We start from the raw sequence: 27,130 nt of genomic DNA on the forward strand, positions 1-27,130 counted from the left end.
TAAACAGACAATAGTTCACATGAGTGGATTTTTTTAGGGGAATTAATTTATTATAGTTTGGCGTTCTTGTTTTCTAGTGATTAAATGTAAACTGAAGTGTGAAATTTGTGACATAAATGCTGCTGAGAGGATGAGTGATTCATGTGTTGTGGTGGATCTCTTAAAACATTATTTTTGAAAGAAATAATTGATGTTATGAATGAAATGATGTTTGAAAAGTTTCGAGTGTGTTTCTAAGGTTCAATTATGGCGCAATCAGAACTGTCTGCCTTGGGTAAGTTTGTACTATAGGATTTTTTGTTGTTCCTTTTTACAACATACCCTTGGTTAGGGCGGTTTATAAATACATATTTTACATTTTAAAATGAGGACCATAAATGTCATGAATGCACTTCATCGGTTTGTCCAGCAATAAGTTTGTTTACATTATTCATGGGTGCATACAGAAATTTTAGAGGCCTTGGTTGCACTATCGATTTTTTGCCGATAAATATTTTGAGGGGTTTCGCTGAATTTAAAAGGGGACATTAAATGAGAAAGTCATTATGATTCACTTATGAGTTCTTTCATGAAGCAACATAAAAATAGCTTTCTGATAATAGATCTCTGAACACATTGAAAATTAGTATGAACAAATACAGATGAATTACGGAAAGCCAAAACACAAGTATTTTGATATATTGGTCGATTCTGAAAATTAATATTAAAAGTTACTCTCAACGAGATCAAAAAGAAAAAACAAACAAAAAACAAAAAAGTTCGGCACAACAAAGAAGCTGTTGTCAAGGGTAATCACATAAAGAGCAATATTTACAATTTCATTTCCTTCTAGATTTCAACCACTCTTTGTTTTATTTATTTATGAACAGAAATTAATAGATTTATGATCAGGGGTTAACAGTTTCTGATAAAGTTGATTTTTCCATCCATCCAATCGCATGTAATTGGTGTTTATATTCTTCATTGTTTGATTGGAATCATCGGTTTTCGAACTGATCAGATATTCATTAGATCTACATGTATTCATATTCGAAGGCATCAAAATTCAAATTGATTAAACACCAAATATATCTGGAGTCAATAAGCACGAAGACCTTTTTATTTTTCATTCTAATATCGTAAGCGGAAGGACCATGTAGTTGACGTGAAGCAAATAAAAGTTATTAACAATCCTGCACAAGTCAAATATCACGTAAACGTAAACGAATGTCCTCCTCAAGAAGAAAATTAACTAAATATTGATATTCCCCTTAATTGAGACTTCTGTTCCCTTTTCAATGAGACACTCTGTATGTAATAACTGAAATGAAGAATTTTTAAGATTTCTATCAGATCAGGTATCAGACAAACTTCTTAAGTAATCTTATCATGTTTATCTGCATAAAATAAGAAAAATCTATGTTTTTTGAAGCGAAAGAACTCTTTCATTCGTTTTTTCATTATTTCTGTGGAATTGGCAGCGAAAAGTTCAATTTTGCGAAAGTAATAGATAGAATGCTAAATTCAACGCGTATTTTTTCAAATATCCTGGAGGTTGTTCTCTTCGACATTTCTACGATTCCTGGAGGATATTGCATAATCATGAAGTGCAATTTTTGCGGACTATTTTGGTATTCTTGACCATTGTGGTTTAGAAACCGTGATAAATGAGATATCATTGATACAAGGAAAGCGAGTGACGCTCGATTTCACGCTTTTCTATATAACACGAAAGGAAATAGTTTCACGTTCCTCGGATGTACAATTTCAAATAAAAAACTATGCCCTTCCCCCTCAAAATCTCTCCTGGAACCGCCACTGGGATCGTGTCTCCAGGCAGTAACAATAATACGATAAAAAATTCGTTCATAGATTTGTAATTTCGCATTTTATAGTTATCTCGACACGGAAGTAACATTTCCGTAGCTTTGCAACTACAATCATTTTCACTCTTCTAGTCTAATAGGAAAAATGATTGAATTATAGTAGCAAAACCAAAGGCAGAGTGCATTCACACCTCAGTAAAATTGAAACAAAAACCTTCCATATTTCAAGCTGACAATCAGTATGCTACTTATTTTCTGTTAAATCTCAATAACTTCCTTTGTCATCTCAAGAAGAGATTAAGAAAACGGTACAGGTGTCTCCAAAAACCCATAAACACGTGTCTATATAACGCCGGATCTACCTGACTCATTGTGAAGAGAATGAAGCGGGTATATTCAAGCAAGACCATCAGCTGCTGATTCATGATAGTAGATAGGGATGTTCCGAATCATCGGTAGTTATTTATCACTGCAGTTTGTGGATGTTTCGGTGAGAGTTTCCTGTTTTGTGAACAGGTTCTACTCTCGCACCTCCATTATTGAGAATATTAAATTCATCATCAAACAGAGGAGCCAGTCTGTTTTATTTTTCGAAAATTGTAGCCTATATACTTTTGCGCGTAAATCTTCCATATATGTACTATGTTCGAGAAAAATGATTATGTAACTATTGGTAAAGTTATGTTCCACCATCTCCATTCTAACTGCTCCTTATATTCTCAGCTCAATAATATGATTATCTATTGATACAAAAAAACCTATATGGGAATGCATACACTAAATAATATACAGAGTGACAAGTTATCTCTGTCCAAATTTCGTAGAGTTATTATACATGTATGTATTTGCAATTATCTTCCTTTGTGAAGATAATATTTTGTAACGTTTCACAATTTTTTCACTCAAAATGAGGCATATCTTGAAAACTTTAATTCTAATCTGCTGCTCTAAATTGCCTGTATAATCACTTTGTGAAATGTGGCTAGAGATAACTTGCGTACCCTGTATAATATTTTAAATGTAGGGTACAATAAGGTGTATTTCTCCAAAGTTTTTAAATATCATAAATAAAACTGGTAAAATCACCCCCTCGAAAAATTCGAGAATGAAAATTACTTTTAGTGCCGCCATGTGAGGTGGTATGTTCTATGCCGGTTAAAGGCCAAACCTGGACGAAGCAGCGGTTTATATATCAGTAACGATTGGGGACAACAGGAGACAGGAAGTTGTAGAACAATTCCCATGACCTCATTTCTTGAACAAATCATAAAAACAACAAACTTGCACTGCAATTTAAGCAGTCAGTGCGGTGGGATTGGTTTATCAATTGATATGAAATAATGAAAATTAGAAGGCAGAACGATTGGATAAGTTTGCAAACATTAATGTCATGTAAATTTTTTCTGGGAAATAATTTTTTTTCCATGTATCCTAACTTTGCAGTCCACGAGTTTTCGTGAAACACGTCTCAGTGGACCCAGAATTTAGTGCTTTACAAGTTTTATTGTAGTTTCTTCTTCTTACTCAAAATTACTTGGGAAGATATATCTGTAAAAACCCTGGCAATGTGCTCTAAAAAGTTAGGGCACTTTTTTGGCCTCAAAAGTTAAGTTTACCTAACCAGTGGGGCGAAATCTAGAATAGTCTTTACGGTTCACCAATTGAACCATTAAAACAATGATATTTTTGTAGGAATTGAAGCCTTATTCGTGAAACCAAAAATTCCATACAAAATCACTCTATCGCGTAGAGATACAGCGTTTAAATATTGATTTCGACATTCAGAAAAATCCTGAAGAAGTACGGATACAGGAACATAGGAAATGCCATCGGAATTAATCATTTCGGTGACGCAGTTCTTTCCTAATTCGCGTTCCGTTTGATCGGACGAGCGTTGCGTTATCAAAACGAAAGAGATATGCAAAGTGGTAGCCTTCGCGCGAATGGGCTCAAAGGCGGATGCTACTTTGTTTGTTGTCGTGTGACTGCGGGTCTAGCAATCCGATCTATAGGACATTCCTCCTTTTCGATAGGCCTAAGTAACCGTTGAATGACGCTATTATTCTTTGTTTGCTATCCTACGAAAAGATTTATTACGAAATGTTTCGATAGATTATTGGAGAGTGATGGGATTTTCTGGGTCGCTTAGTCACTGAGTATTCGAATTCTCGCTCTGCCCATTCCAGTGAAATTTCAGGCGTTTGCTATACAGGTGTTACGAAATTAACGCAGCACAATTTGAAAAGGAGCTGCTTTTTTACAGGAATTACAGCCCCCAGAATTTCGCCCTTTAAATTAGTATTTTCTTTTTATCTCAGAATCCGGTCAAACAAACATTTTTATAATATGCGAAATCTCATTCATAGTGCTACCTACTTTGGCAATCCCTTAAGACACCTGTTACTGCACAGAATGTCTTTGGAACCACTAAGATTTGTTTTAGGCATCTTAGGAATCACTGAATATCAACCTCCTTGAAAATTGTTCAACCCTTAGAAATGCCATTCTATAATTCTATCGTGTCTCGCAATTTTTCCATAAAACGCAAGTGTTTTGGGGAAAATTTGAGGATGTTTTTGAACAATTTGAACGCTTTTCGAAATTCGTTTGGAATTTCACAGTGATTTTTTTTAACCCATTTTTCAATGGAGATTTTTCAATGTTCTAGGTCTCCCCGATGGGGGGGTGCAGGATATGACATGGCTTTCCGTGTTGAATGAGGACGTGATCAATGGAAACCTAAAATTGAGATATGAAAAAGATCAGATTTATGTATCCTTATATAATTCACAATAACGGATCATGATTGAAATGAATCATTATTTATTTAATTGTTGTGTTATGCATATTCTTGATTTACGAAATCAAATTGTTTTCAATCCCAAGAGTTCTCTTAATATACCATATACCATACACTGTTCACAAATTGGAATGGATATTCCAGAGAAAACTACCTTTCGCTGCGAGTTTCACAAATTGTAGTTAGTAGAGCGTTAGACACTCCCAATTTTTGAGCCGCGTATATCATGAATTTTCCTTAAATCCTCCGATAGACATTTACAGGATCCATATTAGTTGCAGTCAACCCCTATAAAGATCTCAACATTTATTCCCAGGTAAAAACAATTCTGTGTTTATTTCGAATTATTCTCTTCTCTAACTGAACCCTACCAATACAATAAAAAACCTATTTTTTTTAGAATTTCGTAAACAAATACAGAGGCAAAAAAATAGGAACACAAGAGCCTCATGTCTTTGCACTAGCCGAGGCCTCCTATGCCTCCCTACAGTCTGATAATCCTAACGGTACTCACAAAAACCAAAGTCTAGTAATAAGTGGAGAGAGTGGTGCTGGAAAGACTGAAACCACAAGATTTATCTTGCAATATTTATGTTCTGTTACTAGTCAAGTTTCGACGTGGGTCGAACAGCAGATTTTGGAGGCGAACACTATTTTGGAAGCTTTCGGTAAGTTCCAAAACCACTTGGAATTTTCAAAAAATCAAGCTTCTCTCGGCGAACAAAAATTTTAATCTTGTGTTCCAGGAAATGCAAAAACTGTGAGGAATGACAATTCAAGTAGGTTTGGGAAATTCATGCAGTTGTGCTTCGATGCAAAATGGATGATTGCGGGGTGTATAGTTCAGGATTACTTATTAGAACAATCTAGAATAACTTTTCAAGGACCAGGAGAGAGAAATTATCATGTATTTTATATGCTAGTAGAAGCTGCAAAGGTAAAGCACAATACACATTGATTTATACATCAAATTAATCTTGGTTCTCTTCCATTTCCAGCAAAATAATGATCTGGCCACCAATCTCCACCTCAAGGATGTTGGATTTTACAATTATTTAAACCAATCTGATTGTTTAAAAATTGAAGATGAAGAGAGAACACTGGATAGGCTTATGTTGGCCTTCAATGTACTCCAGGTGCCTGGTAACATGTGCAATGGGATTTTTCAGACGTTAAGTGCAATATTATGGTTGGGAAATTTAACTTTTGAAGATATAGATGGAGAAAAATGTAGATTGACCACGCAAGACGAAGAGATTATGAATATTCTTTCAGCGTTGTTGAGTTTGGACAAGGAGGACCTGAGACAAGTCGTATTGATTCGACAGATTAACGTTAGGGGTAACATAACTGAGATACCCCTAAAGTTGCAAGAGGTTTGTTGACTGACACTTAATGATATTCGTAATGATGCATTCTTTTTTTAGGCCATAGAAAATAGACACGCGATGGCGAAAGCATTATACTCAAGAACTTTTGCATGGCTGATAAATCACATCAATACTTGCACCAACCCTGGACAGGACTCGTCCAGATTTTTAGGCGTTTTAGATATTTTCGGTTTCGAGAATTTCGCAGTGAATTCTTTCGAACAGCTCTGTATCAACTATACGAACGAAAAGTTGCACAAGTTTTTCAATCATTACGTATTTGCTTTAGAGCAAGAAATTGTAAGTTTTTATCTCTGAAAATTTTTCGAGGAATTGTAACGTTGTGTTTTCAGTACCAAGAAGAGTGCATAATGTTCAATCATATAGATTTTAAGGACAACAGCTCCTGTTTGGAGTTGCTGGAAAAACCTCCTCGTTGTGTGCTCAGACTTTTAACCGAGCAGTGCCACTTACCCAAAGGTTGTGATGCTTCATATATACTCACCCTACACAGTGAATTTGAGGGTCATGAGAGATATGTGAAAGGTGAGAATTATTGGTAGATTTCTCAGTTTGAAATTTAATCAAATGGAATTAATAGCAGGTGTTTCTAATTTTTTTTTGTTCGGTTTCTAGGAGACGATAAGAGAAGATGGGAAAGAGAATTCGGGATCAAACATTATGCAGGTTGTGTTACTTATAACGTAAAAGGATTTGTTGATAAAAACAGGGACGTCCAACAAGATGTTTTCTTTGACATCATATCTAGGAGTAATAACGAATTTTTGCAAGTACTCTCAACATATCAGGATCCTTCTAACTCCTTAGCCGCTAAAAATGTGGCGAATGGCATATCGACCGTATCTCGAGGAACCTGCAAAGGCAAGCCGACTGTTTGTGATACATTCCGTTTTCAGTTACAATCACTAGTTGATGTTTTACAATCAACAACGCCTTGGTATGTTAGGTGTATAAAACCCAACTCAGATAAAGTACCGAATAAATACGATAAGAAATTGGTCTTGGACCAACTGAAATATTTAGGTATGCTAGATATAATAAGGATCCGAAAAGATGGATTTCCGGTACACATGAGTTTCGAAGATTTTCTAGACCGATATCATTGCATAGCAAGTGGTGAATTGCCATCTGATGCCCAGAAGGCCTGCCATACAATTCTATCTAGTCATAATTTACCAAATACGAATTGGCAATTAGGAAAATCCAAAGTATTTTTAAGATCCTACGTTCATGAATTTCTAGAGGATAATAGATTCAACATCTTATACTCTAAAGCCGTGCTTATTCAACGAATCTTCCGAGGTTATGTTGCTAGAAAATCGTACCTGAGAATAAGGAATGCGGTGTTGAGAATTCAACACTCTTACCTTGGATGGAAATTGAGAATTGAGTTCTTGAGGAAACGTAGAGCTGTCATAGTGATCCAAAGTCATTTACGTGGAGTATTCGCGAGAGAAGTAGCATCTGCTCTGAAGGAAATGAAGAGAGTGGATGAAGAAATGAAAAAGAGGGAGAGACTGGAAGAAGAACGTCGAATCAGAGAGGCGAAAGAGGCAGAAGAAGCCCTCAAGAAACAGAAGGAAGCAGAATCGAATGAGAAAGATCATGAAGTAGAGGAGGATAGAGAATCATTCAATGACCTACAAGAAAGTGAAAAGTGAGTATTCAGCCATATGTGTAGATGTGGATTATTCAATTTTATCATGTTTTGTTATTTGGCGAAATTCTAGGGCCGCCGAGCAAGAAATAGCTGCACTTTCACACATTGCGCAACAGCTCAAGCCGAAGCTCGTGGAAACTGTTACGGAATCTGTGGATCTAGACAACTTATTTGCCTTCTTGTCAGACGTGCAGCCCAACAGGAACCACATCATTGATGAAATTGGTGAAAAAATGAACGAACTGGTTGAGGATCTGGATGTTGAACTGGAAACAGTCATCCAACAGGAACTGGAAGGGCTAAACCAGGAACAACCCCAGCCTACCCCCCCACGTTTAGGGCATCCCACATTACCAGAACCTTCCGGACCTCCTCCACCGCCTCCTTGTCCTCCCCCGCCAATGACTCCCATAGTAGAGAGTCCGGTGGAAGAGAGCAAGAGTAGGAGTGATAGTGAACACATATACGAGGCTGTGTTGCCAAGGGAGGTGCCTGTTCCGATCTCTCCCCCACCCTTACCTGCACCTCCCAAACTTCCCTCCGATTCCCCGAAATCAACTCCGCACATGTCAAGGTCGAACAGCACGATTATTTCTTCAAGAGTAAGTTCGAAAACTGTTCAATGCGATTTTTTTTACCGATTATTTTCCAGCCACAATCTTGGAGGTATCCATCGGAATCAGAGCAACCGTTCAATGTTGAAAGGGAGCAGAGGAGAAAGCTGAGAGTTGAAAAGAAACTGCAGGAGTTCGCTGAAAATCACGAGAAAGATACTCATGTTGAAGATCAGTTCTTCGATCTCGTTGATTTCGCCAAGGCGCATTTTAACGCACACGAGAGAAGTCCGGAGGGTACTATAATAGCTACGTTGACTAGAAAGAGGCCCAGTTGCGAAATGATCCCCGTCGAAGATATGGTTACTTTTTACAAGGGAACCACCATACCTTGTTCTCATATCCATATGTACGATCCTGATAATATTAACATAGCTTGCACCATATTCCGGGATCTTGCGAGGTATCTGCGAGGAGAATTGAGCGCTGAAAAAGAACTTCAAGCCATTCAATCGATGATAGGACACGCAATAGAGAGGGAAGAATTGAGAGATGAAGTGTTGGTGCAACTCATGCGACAAGCTACCAACAATCCCATCATGGACTCCACCGAGAGAGTATGGTTGGTGCTCTGCCTTTGCGTAGTGTCGTTTAAACCGTCTAAATTGCTGTCCAAATATTTCATATCGTTTCTGAAAAAGAACGCGATGCAAGGGGGGAAGATATCTCAGTATGTGCAGTGGTGTTTGGACAATTGTAATAACATCAAAGTTACCGTCAGGGAACTTCCACCTTCATCTGTTGAAGTTGCGGTAAGTTACCTAATAATAATATTTGAGGCTGACTGACGGTCAATTGAAATCGTTTCAAGGCCATGAAAAGATTGGGAACCATAGTGTGCAGATTCTTCTTCTTGGACGGAAGGACCAAAGCTATCGATGTGCATCCAACGGACACGGCTGGTGAAGCCGCCAGGAAATTGGCAGAGCGGTTGGGTTTGAAGAACTTGGACGGATGGGCTATTTACCAGAGCACTTCGGAAGGCGAAGAACATGTCCGACATCATCATTATCTGTATGACGTCATAGCTAAATGGGAAATGTAGGTGGTTTCAGATTTTCCTAATACTTTGGTGATTATGTGATGAATATTTTCAGAATGCAACAAAAAGCGAATGCGCCTTCTGGGTTGTCTACGTTAGGAAGACGAAGCACTAATGTTGGGTTGAGTGGGGGAGAAAATAGGTTCATTTTCAAAAAACGACTATTCAGATCGAACCGAGAGCTCAGTCAAGATCCAGTTGAGGTTAATTTGTTATACGCGCAAGCTGTACATAGCGTTGTTAAAGTAGGTTTCCCAATCTCGAAACGAATAATAAACTACCATTTTCTCTTTATCGGCTGATTAAATTAATATTTTTCAGTGTGATGATTTCCCCGTCACCGAAAAAGTGGCCCTTCAATTGGCTGGACTCCAGGCTCAAGTTGCCCTCGGTAATCCGAAAGATAACAGCAAATTAGAATATTATACAGACATCGATACGTTTTTACCATATAGAATTAGTAGGACTCGAGGTGCTGATGTGTGGGTAAGCAACCTTCCCTTTTTATGACAGGGGTGACTGGTGACGTAAGGGACAAAAGCTCAATGTAGATATATTAGATTTTCGATTTTTTTTGTGTGCTGATGGAGAATGCGTATAGTAATCCTGTGAAAAATCCTCATGGGACATTTAAACCCCCAATCTTTATTCAGTTTGAGGTCCTCTATCTTCAATGAGCTATAGTCCCTTCTGTCACCAGTCACTTTGTATATTTCTATAATTTTTGTTTCAGTTAGTAATTTTTATTTATTTCCAAAAAATTCGAAGGCACATTGAAGAGTATTGATACTCTTATTAATTATAATTAAGAAAACTGAGTTTATCAACGCTTTGTAGTAGCTCATTTGATATTTAAATTTATGTGATGATTGTAGAAAAAAGTGTAATTTTTCTTGCATGTTCCTCTAATTCTGGCATGTTGTATAGTCCAGAAACCAACTGAGTTGCAAGAGAATTATTAGAAAATTGCCAGACATCTTTTGGTGATACATGAATGCATGCATGACATGGACTGAAGAATCTCAAGTATACATATAGGAATGTTTTTTAAGGTTAGAAATGAAGTATCCTTCATATTCTATCACTTTGGGTCCGTCTCTAACCGCTACTTCTTCTCGACAACTTTCACTTGTCTGTATTCCTTCTGTGCAGTTTAGGGTGTATTTTTTTTTAATGCGACTTGATTTTTTGCTGCTTCTTTAGTTTTCTGTCAGCTGTTGCATGTTGCATCTTGTTATATCAATGAAAAAACCTATTTTCTGTTTCGCTTCCATCGTTTAATTGTTATCGCACCTTTTTATGAATATTTTTTGTGTGAAATAAATAAATATTTGTTTCTTTGGGATGTTACCTCAAAATGAATGGTTTTCTGCACAAATTTTTTTTTAGGTACCTATCATCGCTCAAGCACACAAGCAATATGGTTCCAATAGGTCCGAATTGACCGCGAAAGCGTTATATCTTTCTTGCGTGATGCAGTATCCCTTATATGGCACCACTATGTTCTCCGTCACCTATAAAGGTTATTGGCTGCACAATAACAACCTGATATTGGGCATCAATTGTGACGGGATCATGCTTATAAAGAAAGATGATAAGTTCGTTTTACACGACTATCATTACCAAGAGATAGAAAGTATTATGCTAGATCCAAGCGACTGCTTCATAACGATAACACTGCAGAGGCATATGAATGACAACAATCACAGATGCTTCGTTTTCGAAACCAAGCAGAAAAATGAAATCGGTTCACTCATTGCCAGTTATTATCCCAATTTGGCCGGATGGATTATCGAAAATGATCAACCGACCAAGAAAATGAAAGGTAGATTCACAATTAAATTAAAAAATTTAATTGGATAATTTCCGTACTTGTTATAATATATCAGGGGAAGTAGAAAAACAATGTCTTGAATTTTCCAGCTATCACGAATGAAGATAGAATCAGAATTCATCACAATCTGGTAAACTGTAGAAGAGCCATGATAGATCACGATATGCTTCGTAAGCCGGTTGAATCTGGAGGTAGTTTCTTGAAGAACACTCTACGTCGTCTGAGTAAGAACAAGTTGGACAAATTGAGACAGGAGCATGGAGGAGACACGAATGAGACTTATAAGGGTTTCCACTACGGTTTCTGGGCATTTACCAGGCAAGCTCTCCCTCAGAGCATAAGCAGACTACCGGAACCAGAAGAACAAATCATGCTTCAAGTATTTCAGATCATGCTAACATATGCAGGACTTGGTCAGAATGGTGAGTTTATGCAAAAGCGAAACGGGTCATGTGACTATACCATCGGAGGCTGTCAAATTAACGTCAAAACGTTCATTGGAAAGAGTGTAACATTCGACTGGGCATTCACAATTGAATATGACAATTGGCGTGTCGTTTTCGCATCTTCCAAGGTTTTTTTTTCGATTCCAACGATTTTATCGCTTTTTTTTCGAAATTCCATGATAGTCAAAGATGGTTCTAAAGAGGGATTTTTTGACGATTTTTCGAATTTTGTGTTTTTGTATGTTATTGAGAAAAACGTAAAATAAAAAATATCTATCGATATAGTAGATGTACCGGCAAACTAGTAACTACTGAAGAGAGACAAGAGTATACAGAAATAAAACTTAATATTTGAGTAGTGTGGTCATGCTAACATCGTTTCAGGTGAATCTATTAAACGCGTTGAAGACGAACACGTGAGCCTTCTACAAACCATACTGGACAGATGCATGAGGAAAGACTCGCTCCTGTGCGAATTGTTCTTGCAACTCGTCAAGCAGACCACCGACCATCCGGATCCGAATTCGCGCGTCAATTTGCGGCACTGGGCCTTACTCTGTCTGGCCTGCTCGGTCATTCTCCCGCCGAACAAGGCGGTCAGGCGGTACCTCATCGCCCACTTGAAAAAGTGCAGCGCCGACCACGTGACCGAGGAAGGAAAATACGCCCGATTCGCGGAAAAATGCCTGCTCAAGACGCAGGGAACGCGGAGGAGGCAGTGGCCCCCATCGAAGGAGGAAATTCTGTGTACGATCAATCGGAGACCGGTCTACGCCAGATTCCATTTCATGGACGGCCAATATCATTCGGTGGAATTTCATCCGTCTTCCACTGCCAAGGACGTTCTGGAGATCGTGAAGGATAAGGTGGGACTACAAGGGGATGCCAGAGGTAAAAGTATACATATATTTGGTTTAGTTTATTTTCATATTTATATTTGTAGGTTACGCTATCTATGAAGTTCTGGGGAATTCGGAGAGAAGTTTGGCGGGAGAAGAAAAAGTGACTGATGTTATGGCTAAATGGGAGAGGTACAGGGCCGCTTCGGCCGCTAACACGTTGACCAATGCGCCGGGTTCGAAGCGTGCTAGGCCTCAGCATCACTTCTTCTTGTTTAAGAAGCATCTATTCATGGACCAATTCATCAATTTGGACGATCCTGTCGAGAAAGAACTGCTTTACCATCAGGTATTGCACGATCTTAGGACAGACAGATTTCCCATCACCGACAAAGAAGCAGTAAGTGTATTCCTACAACTTCATCAATACTGGGTGTTTTTTTTTCCGTGTCACTTAATTTTTTTTTTCATTGTTCACAGATGATGCTCACAGCTCTCCAAGCTCAGCTTGAACTCGGCGATTTGGAAGATATTCTTCACGACTACAGAAGGATTGCTGCGCACTGTCTACCGGCGCGAATGGTGCCATCCCTTCCGCAAGAAGGGGTCACCATGCACCATCAGTCGCTGAAGGGAATGACATCGGCTGAAGCGAAACAAGCATTTTTGAATTTAATACAGAGTTGGCCGTTGCACAAAGCCACGATTTTCGACGTTATGGTAAGCCTCTTTAACGTGATATCAAGATGAGAACTAAAATATACATTTGTTACAGCAATCTTTCACATCGAATTGGCCGAGAGTTTTGTGGCTTGCAGTTGATCAAACAGGTCTCCATCTGCTCGAACACAGATCTCGAAACGCCCTATGCACCTACGAGTACAGCAGTATCCTGAGCTATTCACCCGCTCTGAATTGTCTCATGATTATAACGGGAAGCGACAGGAAACAAAGTAAGGTTATTCTGACGACTTCTCAAGCATTCCAGATAGCCACGCTGATAAGGGAGTACATGAGTGAGTTGTACGGGGAAAGTATAGAGACTAAAGCAGCGGCTTCTGCGAACAAAAATGGTAGCAGACCTACTAGCTGCTTACGGTCGAGTATACCATTAATACCACACCAGCCTAGCTAGAAGAGGGTTACTTTCGCAGATCAGGTATTTGCTAACAATTATTGATTCTTTGATGCAGGTTTTGATAGTTGGAAGTTCGTTATTTATTACACACTGGTTGTGGTTGTCCAAATTGATATGTGATAGCAGTGAGAGAAATTAACACCTAAAATAAGCTTCATAGAATTCATCAAAATTAGTTACTATTAGAAGTGTTGGTTCTTCAAACTACACAACATGTTGGAAATGTTTTCAAAGTCTGATTTTTTACTAGTCACATTTTTTTCGTTTATTATTCGTGTGAATGGGAAATTCTCCTTCAGACAAAAATGATGTATTTTATATGAAATATCGGAAAAACTTATTGGCATTATTTACAATAGAAAAATCTGGGGATTTAAAATTTGAAGGACTTCGTTTCTATTACTCCATTTGACAAATTTCTGTCAAAGATAGGTAGATAATAAAAGACAAGAGTAGGGTCATGTTAAGAAGATTCTTCTTGAAAATTACCAGCTGTTATTTAGAAAACAAGACAACCTAATTTTCGAGATTTGTAAGAGCCTAAAGTCATTCCATGTTCCGTCTAATTTAGGGGTTAATCATCCCTGTCTTAGAGATCATATCTGTGAAGAGAACTCAATTTACCTGGCGCAGTTGCCAGATTGTGCATGAAGAACGAAGTTAAATCCCCACATTTGAAATATGGACAGATTCTACAACGAATTTGAAAAATTCATGAATGAAACTCGCTCAGTTTAAACTTGCATTTGAAGTAATAACCCGAATTACGGAGAATTCCCTATATCCTACATGATTGATTAGTAATTTCCGTGATGGCCATTCCATGATTCAATTTGGCTTATACAATATTAATGATATAGATTTCATGTCAACAATGAAGTCAGTTTTTTATGCGGATGATAGTTTCTTGAATTACTATCCTATTTAGTGTACAAGCCTGTGTCTGAAGAAATAATTTTTGAGCAAAAATAATGAGTATGGCATATGAGAAAAAACGCTGATATTTCAAGTATGCTTTAGGTATTTCTCATCTGGAATGCTCATTGTGATCTGCGAAAACGCATAAATTGCTTTATATACCAAATAGTTAATTTAAGTATATACATAATGATATATTGAAAGTTATAAATATTTAGTATTAAAATTTTGGATAGTTGAAAAATAGACTGATTCAAAGAGGAATTTTATTAAAATGTCAAGAGATCCAGGTTAGATCAAAGACTTACGTTACTTAATACAAACCATTCACGAGAGAATCCATACAATCATAAATAGTATCCATATATCATAAGCAAGCTTAATAATCAACTATCTCCAAATTAGAGTAATGTCTAAATTTGATGTTAAAATGTACAGAATTAATGAATTTCCAGTTATGAACTATACAAATTGTATTTTGTTGAACAAATCGACTTATGATGAACAAACATATTTTTCGTTTGTTCAATTTATTGCTTTCTGTCTTTTTTAATGGATAGCAGTGGTTTACTAGTCATTTTATGCTGTGTGAACTCTGTTTAATTTGAAACTGAATTTTCAATTCTATAAGAGAACGCACATTTATATTTGATGTATTATTAAGTAGCAACTGATATTCCAATTGTGATATTCTTTTTTAATTTTATATTAACAATTTCTTTACCTCCAATTATTAATGTATTCATGATTGTGTTGAATAAAGTTCTTTATTCAATATCCCAATTAATTTCGTAGTAGAATTTTTAACACAAGATTCAATAACTTTGACAATGATGTCATCAACTCAGGTTTGCATTTTATCTGAAGCGTAGAAATGATAAATAAATCAACCTTTATTAAATAACATAACAAAATCAACGATAAGGGAAACTATTTCTTCAAACTCTGCAGTTTAGGAGCTGATAATTTGACCTTCCCAGGGAAATTCCTTGCAAGCTGATCATCTTTCACAGCTTTCAGTAAATCCTTTTCACGCTGAGTGGTGGTTCTGTCTTTCAGAAACATTGCTACAGCCATTTTGGCCGCCTTACCTTTCTTACCAGTACCAGGTGTAATTTTAACTTTGAATCTGAAAATAGACAGTGTATAAATCTATTTTGAAGTATCAAAATTATCATGGAAATTGATTCTACTCACTTATAGTTAATAATGGTGCTGTAAGGGGCGACAACAGGTACAGCAAACAGAAGTTCATCTTCCACGGTTGGTATTCCCGTTAACGCGTTGATCATATCCACATCAACTTGCATAACAACTTCCTCCTCATCGCCACCATCTTCCTCATTCTTATTAGGTTTTGGCACCCTTGAAGTCTGAGTTTGTGGTTTCTTCACTACAGTTTTATTGGTATCTTTATTTTTCTTATTCTTCTTATTTTCTTTGTTAGATCCTGAAGACTAAAACAGGAAGAGATCTTGGTAATAAAGCGGCTTAAAACCAAAGCTGGAATCTCTTATGAAAAACTCACTTGTAGAATTTCCATACGTAATTGCCTTTCTTCTTCGTCCTGATCCTTGTATTTTTCTTTTATTTTCTTCAGTTTACTTTTCTGACCTCGTTTCATCTGCTGTTTATTAACGTTACTTTCTTCGTTATTTTCTGAAATATGAAATATCAAAAAAGAAACAATACAATCAATGGCTATACTCACTACTATTAAGCTCTTTGTTCTGCTTAGGTTTCTGCTTATTATTTCCTTGGTTTTTTTTGGAAGTTAGAGGATTCAAGTTAGCTAAAAACTTGGATGCATTGTCTTCCGTTTCATTCGGAGTTATTGGCTGTGGAAGAATACTTATCCTGAAAAAATGATTGCATTAGTTTTCAGAATAATCTGCTTTCTATAAAATTATGTAATGAATCGAATTTCATACTCTGTGTCTGTTTTGTGCTCGATCTTCAAGTGTGTATCAGGGTATTTGACATCATTATCTTCAAGTTCAGATGAATCCGAATCATTCTCTTCCTCTTTTAGAGACTCCAACCTTTCAACTTCCTTCTCACCAGTGTTAATCTCATTTTTTTGTGCGTCCTCCACTGAAAAAAAGTTAGTCAAAATAGATATACGAGGTGATTCGAAGCTTAAGGCGAAAAGTTAAGAAGCTTGTACTGCGATATTGAACATGCAATGTGATGGCACACATTGAAAGCTTATGGGGAATACGAGATTGCCCAATTGATGTTCGGAATGCCCTTTATAAAAATTCTTTGCCAAAGATTAATTTTGTTCATAGAAAAAATCGTGAACACAGAAAATTCACCTGACATCTGACATTCCACCTGAACCAGTAATGAATGAAGTCAAAAAAGTTGTGTGCAATGAGATTATTGAATGAATTAATTACGAAACTCGATAAACAAAGGATAATTAAAGCATTATTATTCAGTAATTGTATGTTGGATGTGTTTGTTGTGATCTGGATATTCAAAGATCTCCATCTACTGGATGTTAATGAAACCATATTTCAAGTTGTGACAGTAACACTGATTTCCGGATATTTCTTATATAACGGTCTGGTGCATACTAACAATTACTTCCACATAAAAATATATGGAAAGCACATAAAGAGAAATCAACTGGACCGTTTGAAGAAAAACACAAGAGATTGTAGGATTAAATTGAAGCCTCAAGAAAATCTGGAATACCAAGCTTTATACTTTAGTCTATTTTATATGAATTCATTATTTTTCTCGTTGGTTGTTACGTTGAGTTCGTATTTATTCGTAAAATTTTCTGTTTGTATGAATTTCATTTTCACATCCCTTGTAGCATCCTCAGCGTTGACAATTTATTCTGTTAACTATTTGATTTAATATTGTAAAACAATAAGAAGTATAATCTTAGTCTTGTCGCTATATTTTTATCGATATCATTATCTACTCAAAATGAGTTACATAACTCACCATCATCTTCATCGGGAATAACAATTTCAACTTCATCCTTATGATCTTCGTTTTGAACATCAAGCACATCGTCTGTTCCTTCTGTTATAACCTTCCTTTCCCCCAAATGCTTTTCAACAAAACTATCTTCGAGTCTGAATAGAAAGCTGAGGCCCAGTACAAGATGAGAAGGCGGCAAAAAATTTTTTTTTCCTCGAATCATGAAGCTACCTGTCGTTAAATATTCTCCAGTTGGGGCAGTCTTACTGACTTGCTCACCCCATACCCAATAGGCGTTGGTAACGACTTTGGCATCCCAAGCCACGCTGAAAATTAAGGATTAGCTCAAGATTTATATTGAATGCACATTTTCGGACTTGAAGTTGATATAAAAAATTACCTGTAACAAATTGCCATAGTACCAGCTTCATTCAGGGTCTTGGGTGGTACAGGTTGATTTGTTGGATTTTTTATAACTATACTACTTGCACCATGGACATCCGCATGGACATATATATCAGTAGGTTTCAAATATCTAGGAAGAAGGGGTATAGAAATGTTATCATGTATAAAATTACTTTTTACCTTTTGACTAGTAGTTCATTCTGTTGTTGATCTCTTCCAGCAATTACAAGGTAATTTTCTGAACTTATAAACCAGAAAAACTTCTCAAACCAATACACCTTCCTTGCTTTCTGTATGTTGGTTATCGTTTCAACCTCTTTTAGAGTCTGTTTAGTTTTTTTCTCTGCTGATTTCAAAGCAACCGTCTGTGACTTGATAGTTTTTTCCTGCTTTTTTGCAGCATGTCTTTTCTGGCTATAATATCTTGTGGCATTTGCATAGGCTGACAGTGCCAAATCAACATCAACAACCATAGGTTTAATTTTATTATTATCCTCTTCCTCTTCATTATCATCGCTGTCATAAGGATCTGTGAGATAAAGAGTTATGTGATTTGTTTCCAGTTTGAATTCTTTTATTGTTTGTGCTATCGGATCCCCTTGAGCAGCTGCCTCTCTTACCAAGTCTTTTATTGCATCCCATGAGAGCTGGAAGGAAAATATTGCACTGTCGTACATAATGAATTTACCTCACTCACACAGAACAACCATATACGCAGATGTCGTGATCAAACTAACAACACTGTTGTTGAGTGTAATCAATCTTCAAAAAAAGCTCTGGACTCACCTGATTGGCCAGGGCACTTTGAACAGCCAATATTGCCTTTTCAACAATTTCCTGATTTCTAGTAATTAACTCAGCTTTCTGCTTGTCTAATTCTTGAGTTTTTTCCAGAGCCACCAACCTCTGTTGGTGATCCTTCTTGACGTTCTCAAGTTTTTTCAGTGCCTCCTTCTCTTGTTGTAAAGCTCTCAGTTCAATTTTCTGACTTTCCATAGATGAGAAGAACTCGTCAATTGCTGTATTGAAGCAATCAACTTCTTTATAAGGTAATGACTCATGCTGTCTGTACAATATTGGATGAAATTCTTGGTTGGATAAGAAGTAAGTTTCCCCACTACACTCGTTTGTTGAAACCTTTTCTTCTTTCTTTTGTATTATATAACCCTGAAACACATGTATCATATACAATTTGAGTTCATCAATTATTGCATAGTAATGCAATAACTGATATCAATAGCTTGAAGTCATTCATAGATAAACATTTTTTTTCCCCACACCATTACTGTGAAGTTTTTCTGTTGCAAAATCTGAATACAGTCTATATTTTTATTTGTTATTTCTCTCTATGTAAATTTATTGACATTCTTTTATTACAAATCAATTGACTGTAGAGAGAATACAAAGCAAGCTCTTGATTTCAATGAATATAGACTATTTAAAGTTAATTGAAATACCTTATTTATAGCTCCTCTAGCTTTTCCAAAAATATTCTCTGCCTCCATTATTGCTTCAAATAATGCCTCTAAATCAGTTGATAAGTTGAAGGTTTTCCCAATTTTACAATTATTACTAAAACCTTTCCCTATCAGAACATGTTCAATCAGAGAAGGTCCATAATCTAGAAAAAATATCATTGATTACCAGCTAGTGTTTAGATCTACTATATCAGTAGATATTTTTTTACTGGTAGATACATTTTTGGCTTATATAATTCATCTAATTGAAACAACACATAACTGATTGCAAATTTATTATCTTTATATTTAATTCCCCCATGAAAAAGTGATCAAATGAGCCAGTATTCCCAGAAATCAACCCTTTTCAATTCACTTTGAGAGCTCTTACTCACCTAATTTAGATACTAAAGCCTTTTTGAGTGGATCCCCAGGTTTACATGCTTCCAACATATTCTTCAAATCTTCTTTCGTAATTGGTTTAGACTCCCTTCCTCTATCTTGAGGATATATTTCTTTTACAAAAAATTTTACACTTTCACCCTCAGTATGAGGCCTCAAAATATATAAGATTCTCAACTCATGATCAGTTAATATCAAATTTCCTCTATCATAAAGTTCTAATATCACGTGATAGGCAGCTTCACCACTTCCAAATTGTAAATCAACAATTCTATCCACTCCCACTTGAGTAAGACTTTCAAGTCGTTTATTTCGTAAATGTTTTCTCATCTGGAATTCAAGCAATAATTAACAGACCCAAGATCAAAACGCTTTTATAATACCTTCATGCTGAATCCTGACGGAGCCATATTTTTTGGCCATTCGAAAGCAGTGGAATGAATTCTTATTCCCGACTCTAGAAGTATCACAGCTTTCTCTTCGGTTCTTTGCAATTTAATTAAAAATGTCTTATTATCAATATCGTAAATGTTGTTCACTCGCATCCCAATGTATCTAAAAATTATAGTGAATTCAGAAGATTAATGATGATATCTAGAATTCAGAAATGATTTTTTCCACAATACATTAACTTACCGTTGAAGCTCTCCAACTACACAAACGATGTCAAAAGTATTGAATCTCGTCTTCATTTTATTAAGAGATGATAATTTTTGTTACAAATTGTTAATCAAATTAATTTACTGTCTGTGTGTTGTAAATTTACGTGTCTATTTGATTTGAATAATCTAACAATTCTAACCTGAAAATTAACATCTCTGTTCTCTGTCGTTGCCAAAGAGGAGATTAATCTTCTTGATTTTACGGTTTTCTCAATTTTCTGTGCTTTCCCAGCACTCCCAGCAGCTCCTTCCTCTTTGCTCCCAGCAGCACAAACAAAACAAAAACAACAACAAAAGTTGTATTTGAAAAAAGGAGTAAAGTAAAATAGAAACAACAGAGTTACTCTTTAATTTTTACACAAGTTTCCAGCAAAGATTGGGGATTCTCTCTTATATACAATATAGATTCAAAATAGTTTTTGTTCATTATGAGTGAAAGAACTTTCGAACACATCTTCAGCAAAAGATCAAAAGAATCATTGTGTGAGTTCTTGAAGGCTTCAAAAATTTCTGAAGCAAGTAATGATCATGAGCATATTGAAAAGGAATTCAAAATGTGGAGACGATTAATAAAGAATTTAGGTAATGACTTCTTTAAATGGAAAGCCGAATTTTTTAAATGGTCATATTCCAGGTAATATCATTGAACTGCCAGACAATAAATCTCAATCATTAACTATTGAAGAAAACAGCTGTTCTAAGGATTTACAGGTACTTCCTGATCCAACTAATAGTATGGATAATTCGGAAGGAAATATTGTTGAAGATAAATACAGTGCAAAATATTTAGTCACTGTTATACAGAAAGAGCCAGTGGAAGTGATACAATTGTTGTATCGTGATGCATTACCTCACATCAATAGTCAGACTATGATTGAAATGGAAGATTTGATGAAAGGAATAAGTCCATGTGATACTTTGGTAAAATGTTATTGCAAAGAATTACTTTTCAAAATGGTTAGATAAACTTAATTTTACTTGGCTGAAATGAATTGAGATGCTGTTACTTCTAGATGTCGGAAAGTATAGAGGATATTTTGAAAAAAATATTCAATGATTTCTATACTCAATACAGTAGCTTAGTAATTGAAGAAATAATTGGTTTCATGAAACTGCATGATAAACTGGATTTATTCTTGGTATATTTGAATTCTAAGTCAACTTCAGACAAAGAATTTTCATCATTATTGTTGAGGTATATGAAAAAACCTTCATCACTGTGAAATGTTTATATTTTTTTATATTTCAGAGCCTTTCTGGATTCATGTAAAGGGTCCCTATCCAGAAGAGATCTATTTTTACTTGATTATTTTATTTCTAAAAACTCTGAATGTGATTTGATGAAAATGGTTGTAGGTATCTTGTATAGCAGTGCAATGGAATTGAGGAATGATAAAGACTATGGAAAATTATTGTTTAAAATTGTTGATCATTTGGGACCAGAACTTATTTCAGTGAAAAACCAGATCGATTATATCTTGAGTGTTCATGCTTCTATGTGGAAAACAAAAATAAGAAAAAAAAGTGAAAAGTACCTGAAAGAGATTTAAATTTGAAGTTTCATATTTGTTGTTTTCTCAAAATCGCTATTATTACATGTACTATGAAATTAAGTGTTGTGTTATTATTCATCTCCTAAGTAACTTAATTCAATATTATTTCCGTTTTCCTAATATATGGGCGTTATGTTATATAATTATATTTTTTACATGTTCAACTCCTGTCTCGAATCGACCTTTGGTAATCATTTCAAATAAAATCAAGGTTAATTCTTCGGAAAATCTATTCAGTTCTTTCCTACCCCTTTTTGTTTTCAAAGATTAATTTGTACAGATACTATGTTCGTTCCAAGAAGTTGTATCTTGGTTCATACGCCCATTTCAATAAAAAGTTAATTCAAATTTTCATTCTTTTTGTACGCTTTGAATATTTTTGCTCATAGAAGAATACAATCTAAGCAAAGAACTCAGTAAAGAGTTTGTTCTGTGGCTTTACGCGCATAGATCTCACAGCAAAATCTTTGTCACAGAGAGACATCTAACAAAGCTTACGTCAGCTCCACAGAAATGCACCATTTACGCTTCTGCTTCTGCGTTTGCAAAATAAAATAAACTGTTTAACCGATTCAAGATTTTTGAAAGTTAGCTGTTAAGTTTTTTACGGTAGTGAAAATGAATCGTGAAAAACTCGAGGACCTTCAACGAAATATATATTATTCCGATAAATATTACGACGATGAATATGAATACAGGTAAAATAGGAAAAGAAATTCCTAATATGCTCTTTTTGTTGGTTATACATAAAGGAAATGAATGAAAGCATCTTTTGTTTACTGATTTTTATGAATTTCCTTAGGCATGTAGTTTTACCGAAAGAAATGGTTAAATTAGTTCCTAAAACGCATTTGATGTCTGAGGATGAATGGAGAAGTATAGGAGTTCAACAAAGCAAAGGCTGGGTGCATTACATGATGCATACACCAGGTGAGAATCCAGAATGTTCTTGGAGGTCATTTTATGTTTCTTGGGATGGGACTTCACTTTCACAAAAATTGATATGAATGCCACCAGATGATTTTGGTTTAATTTCATTCGATCTTGTGAAATGATGAATATTTATTTATTTCATGATGGAGTTTATACTGACTAAATGGGGTGTTTCATACTTAAGCGTATTAGGTATATCGAACAGCACAGAAATACTGTTTTACATCTCGCACTAATCTTTAGAAATGCCTAATTGGCCTTGAAGTTTGGAACACTCTGTATAAGGAAGTGGCTTGATGCATTAATGATAATTATGCATTAGAGGATTTTAGTTCTGTGTGAAATAATCCAGTAAATTCTTGAATTACATACTGTAGAATCGTTACTCTCACCTTATTTATAAATTTCATACAAACTTTTCATGTGGCAACAAATATTTGCTGACTTTTACCTACCAAACACCAAGATCTTCCAGTTTTCCTTTGTAACTCCTATTTTTTTTTTCAGAACCTCATATTTTATTATTCAAAAGACAGATAACATCACCACCACCAAAAGAAGAGGATTAGTGATAATGTGATAACTATTTGTACATTTGTTTATATGTTAAGTTTTGTGTCATGGGAATGCATTCTATTATGGAAAAATCATCTGATATGATTTCATATTAGGAAAAATGCTGGCTGTAATAGGTTGAATACAAGATGCGTTTCTTTTGTGTTGAATATTTTCACAATTATATGAAAACAATTTATTCTTTTAGTAAATAAAATTTTAAAATTACTAATTCCTAGAAATTAATTTCATCTTTTCGTCAAAGTTTTTGAAGATTTTTATGGAATCCTGAAATGTATAGATGATTATTTCATAAATCATAAAATATATACGCATAAAATTTTATTTGTTAACAAGAAATAACAATTGAACATGGCATGAAAATATGGAAAATCATATCTGAAGTGAGAAATGAGAAATGTGCTCTTCACTGGATAACAGCTTCAGGATGTTGCGTTCGCATGTGCTTATTTCGATCACCCTTTTGCCTGAATTCTCTACCGCAAACGGTGCATGGATATGGACGTTCATCAGTGTGTATTCTTTTGTGGTTATTCAAAGCATCAGCTCTAAAAAACCTCTTATGGCAGACCTACAATGAATCAATTCATTTCCCTCATTAATTGGGGTGGGCCATCTAAGCAACTTGCTGAATTTCATTTTTATCATACTGTAATTATCTTGAATGATAATTAAATGCTTTCCTCATCAAAAGGGTTTGACAGGAATTCTTTGGATTATTTATATTTATCTCAAATAAAAGTACAATTTGTATCATCAACCGTTTTGCCTCTTTAGCGATCTCCAAAAAAAAATGGAAAAGAATTAGCGACTTTATTTTTTTCAATTATTCTTAGGTAACCAATAACATAAAAAAATACTTACATCACAACCATATCTCCTATCATTAGTATGTATTAAGCGGTGTTGATAATATACAGAACCTGTTAAAAAGCATTTATTGCAAACTGCACACTTGAAGGGTCTCTCCCTGGTGTGCACTTTTCTTATGTGATCTTTCAGATCTGGACGGATGGTATATCTCGCTTCACACCCTTCATGGGGACATGCAAAGGGTTTTATGCCTAAACGAGTCAAAAATGATTAGAACTATCAATTGTAACAAATAATTAAAACCAGTCTAGTTCAGTTTGTGGAGAGATAACCATCGAGCTGTAAACAATTCACTTTGGTTTTAACACTGAAATAGAAAACTCCTATCAAGAAGTATTTCCGAACAATGAACCCACATTTAAAATTATACAACAGCAATTTCTTCATTTGGTGTGAATCACAGAGAATTTTTCACTACTATATAAAAAAATAAACATTGAAAAGAGAATAAAAACGAATAATTCACTTTTTCATTTTATCAACCCACCTTGGTGGAACCTCATATGCTGCCATAAATGAGAGGTTTGTGAATAACTTCTGCCACATGTATCACAAACGTATGGTTTCAAACATTTGTGGGCTCGACAATGGATCAGCAGAGCTTTTGCACTATGTAGAATCTAAAATTTAACAAAATCTTTCACTTTGTTTAATTTTTAAATCTGGACACCGCTTCTTATGCCAATATTTCGGCCTAAAAATCCCTGATGATTTGGTCATGTATACAGGGTGTTTCACCACAATATCATCTTCAGAAAGAGATCTCATCATTCATAATATAGTTGAAACTTTGTGGAAAATCCAACAAGATGTAATAAGTGGACCCTTTACAGTAAATACCCTGTATATTCATAATTCTTGTGTTACCCGCATTCATTTGGTGTAATTACGAAATTATCTCACTCACTAGATTTTTTAGACTAACCTGTCCACAATCTTCACAGCTGAAACTGGCAGCATGCTCTTCATCCCTGTGCTTCTCCAAATCGGCCACATTATCCCAAACAAGGGGGCATCGTTCACATTGATACTTATATCCCTCATTTATCAGATTATTCAATTTTTTACTTCTGATTCCAGGCTTAGAACACTTTCGCTTTCTTCCCCTTTTCTTTTTTTCTGGTTTTTCTAAGGGATCATTTTGATTTGATTCCTCAGGAGCATCGCTGAAATCCCTCTGGGCATATGTTGTTTCAATCTCAATATTCTCTTTATTTGAATTATTGTAATTGAGCTTTGTCAATTGGCAAATTTTGCCTATGGGCCTATCTAATGTTATCAAAACATCTTCAATGAGTTTGTTTATAGCTTCACTGCTGTCGATTTGTTTGTCTCTTATGTTTTCCCTGTTCGATTGTGAATCATTCATGTGGAGCTTGACTGTGTAATGCTTCTTCTTGATTTTGTGTGCGTACAATAATTCATGAGATTTAAATGTGCGATCACAGTATTCGCAATAGGTGAGTTTAGGGAGGTAAAACATATTAGATGTTTCTGAACATATTTTTAACCAGTGTTGAGCAGCAATTGCATATGATTCAAAGCTACTATTACAGTTGACACATTCATAATTTTTAGCAGTTGAATGTTTCCTTTGATGCAACAAAAGTAAGGTTTTATCTGCATAAGTCCTGTTGCAAAATTCGCACTGTAGCAGAATTTCAGTAAGGATTTTCTCGATTTGGCTTTCATCTAATAATTTCATATTTGAATCATCATTAACAACAGATGGAGATTCCACAGTAGGGAGTTCCTTCTTTGGAATATCAGTATCATTTTCTGGTTGACTTTGATCTATTTGAAATATATCTTCTTTACATGATTCGACATGAGCATTTGCGGAATTTAATGAAGAGAATACTTCATGACATTTCTTACATTTCCATACCGCAACATCACTACGATAAAACTTTGATATATCCCCGACTTTTTTGCAATGATTTTCTTTATGAATCCTTAATCTATTTTCGCTAACAAATTGTTTATTACAATGTTCACATATATTTTCTTTCGAGTTTTCGTGACAAATTTGATGTCTTTCTAAATTATTTTTACTTACAAACTGTTTTCCACATCTCTCGCAATCATACTTGATTCTCATTCCTTTATTTATATCTTTTAAATCAGCATTTGCTTTTAAAACTACCTTTTCTGCATTGAATTCGCATTGATGCCTCTGATACTGATATTTTGTGGGGAAATTGGTTTCACAATTTTGACACCTTATCATGGTGGGAATGTTCAGAGAAATTCTTATTTGATGATGAAAATAACATGGGGAAGTGCTTCTCTTACCTCGGGCTACGAAATTCTTGGGGCAGGAATATCCACTGGACTGAATTAAGTTCACATCGTTTATATTTTCAATTTTCACAAAACTCACAAGAGGATTATCTTCATCCTCGCATTCAAAGTTACTGAAACTAAGTTTCAGTTTTTCCGGATCCGAAAGCAAATTTGGACCTGGTTCTTGGCTTGAAATGTGTCTTTTTGATAGAACTTCGCGGGTATAAAAATCCTGTTCATATTCCACTGCTGAAATAATTCCATTCTGGTTTATCTTGTATACTCTGAAAATAAGATTATCCGAGTTTCTCATGCTTAACTACTTGATGCAGCGTCTATTTTTATCACATCAAAACAGCTTTGCTTCCTTGAAAAATATGGAATGATAAAAATTTCGAATTTTGTAATTTTAAAAACAGTTGAAAGTCGTTTCAGGCTTGGCAACTGTGTTATGGTGACGATAAAAAAATCCCCAAATATCTCTAAGATAGCATGGTTGATTCTATGGGTTGATCATAGAAGATTTATCAAGATAATTTGGTTGATCTTTGATCAT

The 27,130-nt window shown here is 35.4% G+C and overlaps 5 protein-coding genes across 6 annotated transcripts; 3 read left to right on the top strand and 2 right to left on the bottom strand.

Moving 5' to 3' along the window:
- Positions 1-104: 104 nt before the first annotated feature.
- LOC123308677 (myosin-I heavy chain) lies at positions 105-15,274 on the top strand. The gene is made up of 20 exons (XM_044891444.1): positions 105-274; positions 4,474-4,577; positions 4,859-4,921; positions 5,006-5,273; positions 5,352-5,542; positions 5,604-5,981; positions 6,033-6,275; positions 6,329-6,521; positions 6,612-7,653; positions 7,727-8,258; positions 8,309-9,022; positions 9,082-9,311; positions 9,368-9,557; positions 9,634-9,798; positions 10,702-11,137; positions 11,236-11,568; positions 11,977-12,483; positions 12,536-12,831; positions 12,912-13,151; positions 13,207-15,274. The coding sequence occupies exons 1-20, from the start codon at positions 247-249 to the stop codon at positions 13,564-13,566; spliced, it is 6,513 nt and encodes a 2,170-aa protein (XP_044747379.1). The 5' UTR covers positions 105-246; the 3' UTR covers positions 13,567-15,274.
- An 82-nt stretch (positions 15,275-15,356) lies between these two features.
- On the bottom strand, positions 15,357-20,512 carry LOC123308678 (nuclear export mediator factor NEMF homolog). Its single transcript, XM_044891445.1, has 13 exons — positions 20,328-20,512; positions 20,075-20,246; positions 19,685-20,021; positions 19,290-19,453; positions 18,619-18,999; positions 18,013-18,479; positions 17,828-17,962; positions 17,449-17,753; positions 16,419-16,581; positions 16,199-16,344; positions 16,016-16,146; positions 15,685-15,944; positions 15,357-15,616 (listed from the first exon to the last, which is right to left on the bottom strand). The coding sequence occupies exons 1-13, from the start codon at positions 20,381-20,383 to the stop codon at positions 15,418-15,420; spliced, it is 2,916 nt and encodes a 971-aa protein (XP_044747380.1). The 5' UTR covers positions 20,384-20,512; the 3' UTR covers positions 15,357-15,417.
- A 105-nt stretch (positions 20,513-20,617) lies between these two features.
- Positions 20,618-21,966, top strand: LOC123307271. Its single transcript, XM_044889509.1, has 4 exons — positions 20,618-20,935; positions 20,988-21,310; positions 21,367-21,548; positions 21,603-21,966. Exons 1-4 carry the CDS (start codon positions 20,782-20,784, stop codon positions 21,901-21,903), a joined length of 960 nt encoding a protein of 319 aa, XP_044745444.1. The 5' UTR covers positions 20,618-20,781; the 3' UTR covers positions 21,904-21,966.
- Positions 21,967-22,402: 436 nt separating this feature from the next.
- LOC123307513 (cyclin-dependent kinases regulatory subunit) lies at positions 22,403-23,622 on the top strand. Its single transcript, XM_044889857.1, has 3 exons — positions 22,403-22,604; positions 22,709-22,836; positions 23,347-23,622. Exons 1-3 carry the CDS (start codon positions 22,525-22,527, stop codon positions 23,406-23,408), a joined length of 270 nt encoding a protein of 89 aa, XP_044745792.1. The 5' UTR covers positions 22,403-22,524; the 3' UTR covers positions 23,409-23,622.
- A 101-nt stretch (positions 23,623-23,723) lies between these two features.
- On the bottom strand, positions 23,724-27,068 carry LOC123307510 (zinc finger protein 845-like). Of its 2 annotated transcripts, XM_044889854.1 has the most exons (4): positions 25,214-27,068; positions 24,776-24,908; positions 24,280-24,479; positions 23,724-23,986 (listed from the first exon to the last, which is right to left on the bottom strand). In XM_044889854.1, exons 1-4 carry the CDS (start codon positions 26,885-26,887, stop codon positions 23,822-23,824), a joined length of 2,172 nt encoding a protein of 723 aa, XP_044745789.1. In that variant the 5' UTR covers positions 26,888-27,068; the 3' UTR covers positions 23,724-23,821. The 2 variants fall into 2 exon arrangements, with proteins under 2 accessions (XP_044745789.1, XP_044745790.1); XM_044889855.1 differs by lacking the exons at positions 23,724-23,986; positions 24,280-24,479 and adding an exon at positions 24,489-24,595.
- Positions 27,069-27,130: the final 62 nt, after the last annotated feature.

Source organism: Coccinella septempunctata, chromosome 2 (assembly GCF_907165205.1).
Source record: "Coccinella septempunctata chromosome 2, icCocSept1.1, whole genome shotgun sequence".
NCBI classification, from domain to species: domain Eukaryota; kingdom Metazoa; phylum Arthropoda; class Insecta; order Coleoptera; family Coccinellidae; genus Coccinella; species Coccinella septempunctata.

Bases quoted from the DNA above. Each gene is read 5' to 3' on its own strand.
- LOC123308677 (XM_044891444.1), top strand. From the start codon at position 247: ATGGCGCAATCAGAACTGTCTGCCTTGG. The intron at 6,522-6,611 runs GTGAGAATTATT...TTCGGTTTCTAG, and splicing joins TCATGAGAGATATGTGAAAG to GAGACGATAAGAGAAGATGG. The intron at 9,558-9,633 runs GTAGGTTTCCCA...AATATTTTTCAG, and splicing joins CTGTACATAGCGTTGTTAAA to TGTGATGATTTCCCCGTCAC.
- LOC123308678 (XM_044891445.1), bottom strand. From the start codon at position 20,383: ATGAAGACGAGATTCAATACTTTTGACATCGTTTGTGTAGTTGGAGAG. The intron at 19,454-19,684 runs GTGAGTAAGAGC...TATTTTTTCTAG, and splicing joins GGCTTTAGTATCTAAATTAG to ATTATGGACCTTCTCTGATT. The intron at 15,945-16,015 runs GTGAGTTTTTCA...TTCCTGTTTTAG, and splicing joins TACGTATGGAAATTCTACAA to TCTTCAGGATCTAACAAAGA.
- LOC123307271 (XM_044889509.1), top strand. From the start codon at position 20,782: ATGAGTGAAAGAACTTTCGAACACATCTTCAGCAAAAGATCAAAAGAA. The intron at 20,936-20,987 runs GTAATGACTTCT...GTCATATTCCAG, and splicing joins ACGATTAATAAAGAATTTAG to GTAATATCATTGAACTGCCA. The intron at 21,311-21,366 runs GTTAGATAAACT...TGTTACTTCTAG, and splicing joins AAGAATTACTTTTCAAAATG to ATGTCGGAAAGTATAGAGGA.
- LOC123307513 (XM_044889857.1), top strand. From the start codon at position 22,525: ATGAATCGTGAAAAACTCGAGGACCTTCAACGAAATATATATTATTCC. The intron at 22,605-22,708 runs GTAAAATAGGAA...GAATTTCCTTAG, and splicing joins GACGATGAATATGAATACAG to GCATGTAGTTTTACCGAAAG. The intron at 22,837-23,346 runs GTGAGAATCCAG...TTTTTTTTTCAG, and splicing joins TTACATGATGCATACACCAG to AACCTCATATTTTATTATTC.
- LOC123307510 (XM_044889854.1), bottom strand. From the start codon at position 26,887: ATGAGAAACTCGGATAATCTTATTTTCAGAGTATACAAGATAAACCAG. The intron at 24,480-24,775 runs GTGGGTTGATAA...TGACTCGTTTAG, and splicing joins GCATATGAGGTTCCACCAAG to GCATAAAACCCTTTGCATGT. The intron at 23,987-24,279 runs GTAAGTATTTTT...GATTCATTGTAG, and splicing joins ATAGGAGATATGGTTGTGAT to GTCTGCCATAAGAGGTTTTT.